At 43.3% G+C, this 12430-nt stretch overlaps 1 protein-coding gene across 1 annotated transcript in view; it reads left to right on the plus strand.

The window, feature by feature from the left end:
* LOC126419162 (LIM domain kinase 1) overlaps positions 1-12430 on the plus strand; it is a 173613-nt gene that overhangs the window by 127154 nt on the left and 34029 nt on the right. The window contains exons 8-10 of the mRNA XM_050086287.1: positions 1083-1297; positions 7956-8190; positions 9426-9683. Of these exons, the coding sequence (XP_049942244.1) occupies positions 1083-1297; positions 7956-8190; positions 9426-9683 (708 nt within the window). The remainder of the gene's footprint in view (positions 1-1082; positions 1298-7955; positions 8191-9425; positions 9684-12430) is intronic.

Raw genomic sequence — 12430 nt, forward strand, 5'->3', positions numbered from 1 at the left:
GGTCACAATCATCTTGCCAGGTGACAGAAAAGTATTGGCTTTAACTGGAGTATTTTCACCTTTGCTTTTCCACTCCTTACTGGCATTTTCTGACCTGGCCATGTAGTGCTGTACGCATGTTTCATCACAAGTGAAAATGCAATTCAAGAATGCACTCCGTTGATCTACAAATATTGTTGAGTGGCTTTCACTAACTTACCAACATTTCAGTTTATATTTTTAAGGGAAAAATTGGGGGACTTGCCAGGAGTGCACATTGCAGTGGATGTGTTGTAATAGCCCCCATCACTTTTGGATACCATCAAATGTTGGGTGCCTTTTATGAGATGATAAAATGCACTGAGTTTCTCATCTGTAAACGTTTCTGCATAGGCTTCTTGCCTCTAATTTTCAACATAGGCTTCTTGCCTCTAATTTTCAACATAGGCTTCTTGCCTCTAATTTTCAACCGATTTATGGCTTTCTTCGAAGCGTACATACAATGTCTTGAAAGTGTTAAACTGTGCTTTCACACTCTGCAAAATTTGTGCCATATTCATATCTTCATGAGTAAGAAATTTGATGAAGTGTTGCTGTATCATAAATGAAGCTGCCATTCATGAATAATACTGTAAGGGACTATAAATACTTCTGCCCGCCATCCACACTGTTGACATCCTCATCTGTCGCTGCCTACTCTTTCAACAACACATGCCTACTCTTTTCAACAACACGTGCTCAAAGCACAATCTTGTGTATATTTGAACCAACTTCATATTTACTGAATTTTATTAAGATTTCAACAGAATAAAAAGTAGCAGAAAGAAGTTGTAAAATAGTGGCTAATTTGTCAAAATATGTCAACAAACGACACAGCAGCATTTACCTGCATATTGCTAGGATTTTCCTGTTTCTGCAGCACAGTTAATAGAACTGATCTGGTACTCAGATGGTAAAGGAGCTTTTGGCTTTGGTAGAGATATAACTTACACAGGAAAAATCAAGCAGCATTCGATGAAGCAATAATTGCATTATATTTTGAGGTGTGTTATTTACTTGAAAACTAGGCATTTAATTGAAAGTTAACATTACTGTCCATACAGCTGACAATAGAACATGACCCAGATGCTTCTTGCCGACGCCGTCCAAGTGTAGCTGCCTCACCACCTTCTTCGCGGCCTCCAGATGGACGCCTTTACAGACGTAAAGATGAGGGTTACATGAGTGGATCCAGATCTCGTGCACTGCGGCGTAGCCGGGGGAGTGGTAGTAGCAGTAGCAAGGAACGATCCTCATCAATGTCAAGACTGCTTGAAGGGTAAGCAAAAGAAGTACTTTTACACTTTGAATTTGCATTTTAGATAGAGGATAAATGTTCAGGCCGTCATTTTTCATGAGGAAGGAGGAGTACCTGAATCTGAAAAATAACACTTAAAGCACAAAAAGCATAAAATATGCAGGATGTTTATAAAATGCACTACTTTGTTACATTATTGAAACATTGTGCACAGCTGCAAGCCTGTCACTTGGAGCCACCCCCTGGTGTGATACGACCTGTAAATGCTATGGACTGGCACTGGTCAGTAGTCTTGTTGCTTCAGCATTAAATATGCACTATTGATCAGTAGACTATCGACCTCGACTGTATTTTGTTGATTAAGATTGCTCCCTCGGCTGTTGGTATTTGCTTATGATGACTTTGCTGCACTCTGGAGTGGCATTTGGTTAGCCATCCACTTTGTGAACTCCATTGTCGTCAACCTCGGGACCCCCTTTTGTTCCATTGTTCTCCTTGTTACTCCAGTGCGAGTGATGATAAACTGTATTCTACCTGTGCAGAGTAGGATAGAAAAGTGGGGATTCAAAGTTTCTCACTGTTCCAGTGCAACATGGATCCAGAGTTTCTAAAGTTGTGGCAGCAGCAGTTGCAACAGCAATATCAACAGGAGCTGCAGCAACAGCTTGGAGGGGGGGAACTGCAGCAGCATGAACAGCATTGGGAACCCAGGAGCTATAAGAGTAATTGTTGTTAAAAACTGCTGCAAAAATTAGCAACATTCGGCAGCTGCACTATCCTCATCTCGCCCTCTGTTATTTACTTGCTTTGATGAGTCAAATGAAAGTTGGGAGGTCTGTTTACATTGTTTTGTTCCCCATTGCAACATGGCAAGGCAAGTCAAGTAACAAACCCAAAACGTCAGTGCGAACTCTTACTGTCTTCTCGTAATAAACCGTACAAAACAGCACAAAAGTAGATTGCAGCTTGTGGCATCAACAGTGTCACTGCCCTTTTTGTGACATCGTCTGCTTTGCACGCTGCAAACTGGGGCATCTAGCGAGTGCCTGTCAAGGCTGGCATGTGGCAGCAGCATTGGCTGCTAGCTCACTGCAAACTAACTTGCCAGTGACCTTGGCAGCAGAAGCAGATGTGATACAGTGTCTCATGTTACAACTAGATAGTAGAAGAGCAACAGTGGATTCTCAGGTGGACACAGGCATGGCCGTGTCTCTAATTGAAGACGCATACCTGCAAACTGGTTCCTAATAGCTGAGATCCCCTTATTATATAGTGATGACATATACTGACTATTTGATATTGTTGCACTGTCACATTGTAATCTAGGTTAAGTATAAAAATGCAGCTCGGCAACACCACACATCACATCCTACATGGGGTCTTCTCCTATTATCCCCATTGTATGTAGGTGTTCTTTGAAATTCCCATGGCCTGTCAATAGTCCAACCATGAGTTTCATTTCTCTCCTGTTCAAGCCCAGGATTGAGAGACTTCTCTTAAAACATGGCTTTGGCGTCAATACCTTGCCATGTTTTTGCTTTTGGACCTTAGCACAATATTCTACATGCTGTCTCCTTTTCCAGTCTCATAGTTTTATTTTGATTATCGCCTTGGTGATTGTCAGGTCAGGTTACGGTCCAATAAATGGGGTCATCGCCCCTATCCTGGCCAACGTATCAGCTTGCTCATTACCACTAATCCCTGTGTGACCGGGGACCCACAATAGGTTTACCCTATTGCTTTCCCCTAGCTCCTCAAGGACTTTGTGGCATTCTGTTATGATCTTTGATCTTGTTGCAGAGGCCACCAGTGCTTTCAGGTCTGCTTGGTTGTCTGAATAAATGAAAATTCTGCGACCTCTGTAAGACTTCCGCAAATTCTCCTCCACGCACACCCTGGTAGCAGATATTTCTGCTTGAAACACAATGGCCATCTCCTCTACAGAGATTTCACTCTCCAGTCTTGGCTGCACTCTGTATACCCCGACCCCAGCACCTTGGTCTGTTTTCCAACCATCAGTGACCCAAACTGCGTCCCCAGTACGATGTCAAAATTTGTTCTCCCAGAACTCTCTACTTGTAATTACTACATTGAAAGACTTGTTGTAGCTGCTGGAAGTTGTTATATAGTCGGCTGGCATTTCCCCAACCATACCTATGCCTAACTCAGTATTTTAGTGTGAGATCAGGAATACCCCAGTGAGTTCCAGGTTTTGCCAATCTTTAACCTGTCTGCTTCAGCTGCTGCCACCATCTTCACCCACAGGTGTAATGGGGACATGTCCAGCATGGTTCCCATCCCAGCAGTGTCCGCCCTCGGTAGCTGAGTGGTCAGCGTGACAGAATTTCAATCCTAAGGGCCCGGGTTCGATTCCCTGCCGGGTTGGAGATTTTCTCCCCTCAGGGACTGGTTGTTGTGTTGTCCTAATCATCATCATTTCATCCCCATCGACACGCAAGTCGCCCAAGTGGCATCAAATCGAAAGACTTGCACCCGGCGAACGGTCTACCCGACTGGAGGCCCTTGTCACACGACATTTATTTATCCCAGCAGTGGGTGTGCTGCTAATTCCGCCTGTAATGGCTAAGCAGGCCAATCTTCGCACCTTAGCAAGCTCCTTAGCAGCTACCCGCTGTTTTTCATTTTTCCAGCATATTATAGTCTAATAAGTGATCATAGGTCTTACTACCGTGGTGTAGATCCAGTACATACTCTTGGGGATTATCAACCATTCAAGGAAGACACAGCAGTCCATTCTCTAGAGAGGGTGAGCCTTAGAGCAATTCACACATTTTGTAGGAGATGAACATATGACTCCTTCATGGGCAGCCTTACCACAATTGCCACAGGTGGCTTCTCCCTTACATGCAAGAGTGGTGTGGCCAAAGCACTGGCATTTAAAACAGCACATTGGGTTGGGGACATAGGTCCACATGGTAAGGTTTGTTGATTTGGGGGAAGGGACGGAACAGCGAGGTCATCACTCCCATTGGATTAGGGAAGGACAGGGAAGGAAGTCGAGGAAGTCGGCCATGCCCTTTCAAAGGAACCATCCTGGCATTTGCCTGAAGCGATTTAGGAAAATCACGGAAATCTTAAATCAGGATGGCCTGATGTGGGTTTAAACCATCGTCGTCCTGTATGAGAGTCCAGTGTGCTAACCATTGCACCACCTTGCTTGATACCACATGATAAAGCGAAGAAAACTTGCCTTTATATGTTCTGGGAGTTCTGTGGTATTAAAAGTGAAGTTGAGCATGTCAGATTTAATCAAACTGCCTTCCACCCATTGCATAACATTTTGCACATCTACAATGCCTTCTTGGGCCCACTCAACTTTCAGTTCTGTCCACCAGGTTCCTGAATGTCACAACACCCTTATTGTTGTTTAATGTGGTACGGAGCAGTCTCAATAGCTCATTCCCCATGGCTTTTGGCTTTCTGCAGTTTGTCACTTGTTGGGAACTTGAGAGTTCCACCAACAGTGTCCCATTTTGCAACTACTTAACGGATTTTAATGTACCTGCAATCCTCTTTAAGCCCCTTTCAATGCAAGAAAGTGAAATCTTTGCCAAAGCTTCAATCTTTCCTTTTAACCAATAAAAACAGTTCTCCTTTCTCCATGGAACAGGTGCTCCTTATCTGAGAGGTCCATGATAGTTTCTCATCCAGGGTTACCCCTAGATATTTCACTATCCCCTTCACGGATAGAGTTTCACCGAGAAGCTTGGGATTGCAATATGTGTGTTGGATCTGCTTCCTTGTAACTGTTACTGCAACAGTCTTCTTAGAACTGACCCTTAGATCCTGTTTCCTGCACAAATTTTGCATAATGTTCAATTCTCCTTGTGCTATAGCTCTGACTTTTGTTGAAAATTTGTCAAGTATTACTATGATAAGATCATCTGCATATCCGTGGACTGTCTACTGTCTAGAGTTTTATTCAACAGTGAGTTCATTCACCACAAGGTTCCAGAGTAGAGGGGACAGGACCCATTCTTGTGGACAGCCTCTGGAGGTGTTGATTACTGTTTTTTCTTGCATCATGGTGGCTCTTACATTTCTACCACTAACCCATGGCTCTATGGCTCTAATCCACCTGCAAATGGTGGTCTCAAAGCCATGCACCTTTGCTGCCTTAACCATGGATTTGAAGGTCCAAGAAGATGCAGAGGGCTATTTCCTGAAAGTGTGCTTTCTCCACCTTCCCAACAAGTTGGTGGAATGCAGTTTCACATGATTTTCCTGGTTGGTATGCATTTTGGTTTATGTGTAGAGGGACCCTAGTTAACCTCCTCTCCCTAACATGCACATTGATCAGTTTTTCTAATGTTTTAAGAACAAAGGAGGACAGACTGGCTGGTCTCACATCTGTGGTCTTGGTATGATCAATTCTCCCTGGCTTTGGAATGAAGACAACCTTCACTGCCCTCCAGACATTAAGAATGATCCCTGCTGCTAGGTTAACCCTAAGTAACCTGCATAGGAATCTTATTAAGTTTGCTCCTGCTGGTTGCAGGAGCACTGGGAAAGTTCCGTCTGGACCAGGTGACTTGAACAGTTGGAATGTTCCCGCCCATTGGATTTTATTGTGGCCAACACATTCTCTGGCAGATTTCCAGTTCTCCCTTCAAATACCTGAAAACAGATATCGCACAGGGATCTCATCCTGGCCTATGTTGTCTCTGAGTACATTGAGGAAAATGTCTTAAGGAGTAGTTCCAGTGTTTCATGTGCTGTCCTTGTATATTCCCATCCTCTTTCCTTAAAGTTCCTCCAGAATTAGTTGGTACCCTAGTGAGGATTTTGTGAAGTCTGGCCTGAACAGCGGTACCCTCTACCTTTTCACAGAATACCTTCCAGAGCGCCTGCTTTTCTTGCTTAATTATAAGATTGTATTCGACAAGGGCCTCCCGATATTCTGCCCATTGTCCTTTCCTTCTTGCAAGGTTAAACAGTCTTTGTATCTGTTTCCTCTGTGATTCCAGGTTGTTGTTCCACCAAGATAAATTTCTATTCGAGCACTTCTTGGTGATAGAGCAGTTGTCATGGTATGAGATCACCATGGCAGTACCTCTGCTACCTCCTCAAACTCTACTGGTTTCCTTATCGAAGTACTGACTTCCGATAGGCTTGAGTGGAGGTCCCCCTATATGCCTCCCAGTCAGTTTTCCTGGGATTCCTATAGGATATGGTCTATCTAAGGCCCATTTCAACCTCGAACTTAATATACATGTGGCCTAATGAGGATGGCTCTGAAGCCTCATGCCATTGTTTGACATAACTAACCATCAAAGTGGAACCATAGGTTATGTCAATTACCTCTTCCCCCTCTTACATTTCTAAAAGTAGGTTCCTTGCCCCTGTTGAGGATCTCTAAGTTATTAGCTAGAAGAAATTCTAGGAGTTTCTCACTTCTACTGTCAGTGTTGTCACTGCCCCACATCAAGTTGTGGGCATTAGCATCACATCCAACCAACAGTTCGTCACACTGCTGTGCACAGTTTTCCATCAGTCTCCTCACCTCCTGAGGAGGAGCACTGTCTTCATAAGGAAGGTATGCTGAAGCCATTACAAACTCCCTCATGATACCTTCGTCACGTTGTTGCATCCTGATGGTCATTAAGTCCCTAGAACAAAAGTCCGCCATCGACATGAAGGGGATTCCATTTTTTTCATAAATGCACATTGTGGAGTTTCTTATATTTCTAGCATAAGCCAGCTTACCTCCAGTGTCGCCAAGGCCCGATACACTCGCTTTATATAAATAGGGTTCTTGAATCGGCCACATCCACTTCTCGTCTTCCCAGAAGACGACTCAGGGCAGCAGTGGCCCTTTTACTGTGTTGCATATTTATCTGCAACATATTCAGTCTCCATCTTGCCACCATTGTCGCTTCTGGTGTCTTTGATTACCCTGACGGCAACCTGCGAGAACCCCAAGAATAGTCTCAGGTTCTGTTCCTGCACTGTCTTCAGGGACTTCTCTCTGACTTCCACTGAAACTGTTGCAGGAGAGCAACGGTTTGCCGAGCGATGTGTGGGCGAGCGTTGTCATGGAGAATGTGTACGACCTTGCTCAATATTCCTCTTCTCCGGTTCTGAATTGCCGTTTGAGTTTTTTGAGTGTCTCACAGTATCTGTCAGCGTTAATTGTGATCCCAGCGATTCAACTCTGACGACGAGGTGAAAGGAGAGGTTCATAACTTTCTGAACAGCTTGGCGGCGACCTGGTATGGCATGGGCATGCAAAAACTGCCACAGCGTTTACAAAAATACATTGACAGAAATGGTGATTATGTCGAAAAATAGCTGAATGTTCAAGCTGTAAACTGATGTAAACCATTGTAGAAATAAACAGGTCTATGTACATATAAAAAATAGGTGACCTTACTTTTTGGATTACCCTTGTAGATTGTGTTGGATGCTATAGGTAGGAAAGGTGGTAAATGGCAAGCTGCAAGAGTGAACTGAATCAGTTCAACCTTGTGATTGATCAGAAAAACAACATGGACTACTGAGTGGACAGTATTGTCATTTCTTTTTATAAATCATACAGTAGCTTTACATTCTCTAATCAGGTTTCCAGTTCCTAAAATAGAATAAGTCTTATGATTTAAGCTCTGTATCTCAAAATGGCTTACATATTTTTCATTGTATACTGTTTTTACATTTTCAGCAGTTCACCACCATCTGGCCGTGAAAGCTGTGATCTGTCACGAACTCGATCATTTCGTGTGGAACCCAAAAGTCAGCGCATTTTCCGTGCCTCTGACTTAGTGAAGGGTGAATTATTGGGGAAAGGATTCTTTGGCCAAGTGTACAAAGTTACCCACCGCGCAACAAATGAAGTTATGGTACTGAAAGAATTATACAGAGTGGATGAAGATGCACAGAAGAATTTTCTCAAAGAGGTAAACTGAATATTCATTTGTAAGAAATACTTTGGATAAGTTTAGCTCTGCATGGCAATAATGTGTACAGAGGGATACTAGTTTAGTATTTTTCTTGCAAAATGCCCCTGATAATTTCAAAACAAAAGAGTAACCAATGGTATAATAACAATATGAAAAGGATAGATTACTACTCATCACCTCAAGGAGTCAGTGAGTGGCATTCAGGCTAGTCTGATAGCTAATAATATGTTGCAGTCTTCTTCTTACTGCACTTGTGTGCCACTCGGCACCTCAATGTGGTGAATAGTAAGTAATCATCCTTTTCATATTGTTGCGAATCAATCGTGGGTTTTATATTGTTAGAGTTTGCAAAACAAATGGAGCAGAGACAATTATTGACTCATTCTGAATTACAAATGTACACAATTTTACTATAAACAATATTGATGGTGATAGTATTTGAAGATAACAATTCCATATGAAATGTTCACCATAATTGTTCAGTTTCAGATTTAAATGTACTAGCAAATGCTGTTTTAAAATCCAGTTTTGAAAAGGTAGTTGATTCGTGGTCCATATCAGCAGTTTCAGTAATAAGTTAATTGGCAGAATTAGCCTTGTATGCAAAAGTTGATAAAAATTTTCTTGTGCTTGTGTGCACATCTGAGTGACATTATTTTGAAATATATGATTACGTTTATTTCATGTTACCTCTTCTTAAACACAGACCGTTACGATATTTGACTACTTCTGTTTTTTCAACACTTTCCTCTGTTCTAACCAAAGAAATTGGTGCTACTACAAGTTATCTGGCAGTTATAATTTTGTCAACCTGCCATAGCTTAATAAATTGAAGCAATTTAACTTTATTTTATGTTGCAGATTGTGAAGAGATCAACAACTGCTTCATTATGTCACTAATCTTTCTTACAACTAAAATTTACAAATTGTAGTTTATACCTGCTGTCAAATACATAATTCTGAAGGATATATTTAACTTTATTGTTGCTTCTCTTTCCTTTAGTGGCATTTTAAGATGGCTGCAGCTTCATCTCAGTACTCCATATGTGTGTACCCAAAGAGCCTTCAGTCTTATGACATGGACGGAAGGAAATTACCATGGCATTTCCCCCTCCCGTTTCTTAATGTTACACTCTTCCGTGAGAGGCTTTCATATTACATCTTTCATTTTTATGTAAGGGTAAGAAACACATCTATGGGTTAGCATTGATATTGTTATATTTTTGCTTCAGGTGGCGGTACTTCGTAGTCTGCATCATCATAATGTGCTGCGCTTCATTGGAGTGTTGTACAAAGACAAGCGTTTGCACCTGGTCACTGAATTCATCTCGGGGGGCACGCTACGAGAGCTATTGCATGACATATCTGAACCATTACCATGGGAACAGAGAGCATCATTTGCAAAGGACATTGCTGCTGGCATGGCGTACTTGCATTCCATGAACATCATCCACCGTGATTTAAACTCTCACAACTGCCTTGTTAGAGAGGTTAGTTACATACATCATACATTTAGTGAGGAAATAAATTACAATGCTGTTATTTCATATAACCATGCCTGGGAACTGTGTGTGTGTGTGTGTGTGTGTGTGTGTGTGTGTGTGTGTGAGAGAAAGAGAGAGAGAGAGAGAGAGAGAGAGAGAGAGAGAGAGAGAGAGTTTTTGTTATTCTACACACATTACTGCAATATAAGTTATAGTATAAATTATAGGAAAAATGATCTGGAAACCTTATTTGGATCATACAGTTAGTTTTCAATTAACTTTCCAATAGAAGTGGATAAAGGCAGTAGGACCCTAATTGATAATGTTTTCTTTGATGATCAGAACAAGAAAATCAACTGTATACCCAGTAACACTGATAATGCTGCCTAGTTAGGTAAATCAGATAGTGCCTTATGGTACAGATACTCCTCAGTGGAAACCAATTAATTAATGATTCCAGGATAAACATTTCTAAGAATACTTGCAAGAGAAGCCCTGGGATTAAATCTGTAACGAACCCAATACTGACATAAAATTCAATCTGTTCTTTGATAAATTCATACCATTATTCAGAAAGGACATTGAACAGTCTTGTAAAAACTGGATCACTAGAGCCTCCAGGGGCTCGGCATTCATTTCCTGGGTATGGGCTTGGCGACCCCAGGGTTCCTGAGCTGGGAACTGGTAAGCGCTGCCAGTCCCCCGTCACCATAAGCACTGGGCATGCTTTAGCGCCACCGAGCGGCGTCGGGGTGGAACATTGTGTGTCTCAGGAAATAGGGATCTTGGCTTAACTGCCCGGATCGCGAGGATGGAATAAACCTGTACAAAAAAAACCTCAATCTCAAGGTGTGTTGTTCGCTGATGAGATGCATGGCTGTTGAGGTAGAACAGTTATTAGCTGGCAACCTCTGGGGAACTTGCCGTACCTCAGTTGTATATAGCTTACTCAGGCATGCGGGGCTCTGTCTGAGTGGACCCTTACTTCCCTAGCTGCTCGTGGGACCGAAATGGATCCTCCGAAATCCTCTTTTCCTCCTTCCAGCAGAGAGGGTGGACCACTGGAAGGTTGTAACACCCAGTCTATCAAGAGGGCTCGTGTAGTCAGTCCCCCTGACTCTGGCACCTCTATGACAAGTCCAGTCTTGCATTCTGGTCCTCAGAATGTGTTTCTCATAGTGAAATGGAAGAAGGGTAGTTTTGAAAGGGTTTCATCCTTCTACATACAAAAGGATTTGGAGGGAATCTGTGGCTCCTTAAAATCGGTGAAGTGCTTGTGCAATGGTGGAAACTTCCAATTCCCAACAGGCAGCTAACCTCCAAACTGCTAAATGCCCTTGGGAAAATGCCATAGACACTCAACTGCACAGCACCTTGAATTTTTGTAAAGGTGTTGTGACATGCCAGGATCTAGTCGAAATTCCCAAGGAGGAACTGCAACGTGAGTGGGCTCCGGAAGGTATAGTCAACGTGCAACATATCATGAAGGGGGTTGATGGCAATCTTACCAAATCCGACTACTTTATTCTGACCTTCAGTAGCATGAAACTTCCTGAGCACGTTAAGGCTGGCTTCCTTCACCTTAGTGTGAGGCCTTATTTCCCGACTCCAATGTGCTGTTTCAAATGCCAGCGTTTTGGGCATACCACATTAGGGTGTACAGGTGAAGCGACTTGAGGCAACTGCGACAAGGCCGTTCATGAAGGAGCTGGTTGCTCGTCTCCAACCAAATCAATTGTATCAATTACTCTGGAAACCAACCTGTTTGGAGTAGGGACTGCTGAATCTTTTTAGAGGAAGGCAAAATCCAGGAAATAAAAACAACCAAATGTATCCCCTATGGTGAGGCAAAAAAGATCTACAAGTCGGTTCAACCTCCCACATTTGCTACATCTTTTGCGTCAATGGTTCAGAAGCCTACTCCAAAAGCAGATGCTGACGGAGGTGGCAAGTGTTGGCCCTAACACCTGCAGATGTCAGTGCACTTGCAAGGCAGCAAGTGTTTCAGAGCATGTAGCCTCTACTCCAATGACAGAAGAAAGGTACAGTGGCCGACTTGGACCAGCCCCTGGCGCCTCCAACAGCTGATGCTGTTCAGAAGCCCAGTACAGCCATTACCACTCCCACGTCGGCTCCACCAAAGCCCACCAAACCGCAAAAAGCTCCTATAAAGCAGCAACAGCAGCTCAAATCATGTGGTAAACCGTCTGACTGTGTTGATTTCATTTTACATGATGCTTCATGTGACTCATCCCCAGAGCTGATGGAGTATGACATATGTGTGGGGGAATGATCTCGTCCCACAACTGCCCCTCCACTTGCTGCAGTCCCTCCACCCTGTCGGAAAGACAGGATGAAGGTGCTACCCCCGCCATAGATGGCTCCCAGATTTCAATGGAACTTGCAGGGCAGCAGAATGCATGTGGAGGAACTTCGTCTACTCTCTCAGGGTAGACTGCTGTGTCTGTCTGTCCAGGAGACTTACTTCCACCCGTCACACTCCCCTGGGCTATGAGGCTATACACTCCACAAAACAGACGACCTGGGTGGAGAGAGAGCTAGAGGAAGCGTAAGCATTTTCGTCAGGACAGACTACCATTCCTCACCCCTCTCACTTAAGACAACTTCAGAAACCATGCTGTGTCCGTGCACGTGCATCATCCATTCACTATATGTTCCCTTTACTTGTCCACACATGATGCACTTGATGAAGAGGCCTCACCGACTTTGTTACACAGTGCCCTCAGCCGTTC

The sequence above is a fragment of the Schistocerca serialis genome, chromosome 9 (genome assembly GCF_023864345.2).
Source record: "Schistocerca serialis cubense isolate TAMUIC-IGC-003099 chromosome 9, iqSchSeri2.2, whole genome shotgun sequence".
Classification (NCBI taxonomy): Eukaryota; Metazoa; Arthropoda; class Insecta; order Orthoptera; family Acrididae; genus Schistocerca; species Schistocerca serialis.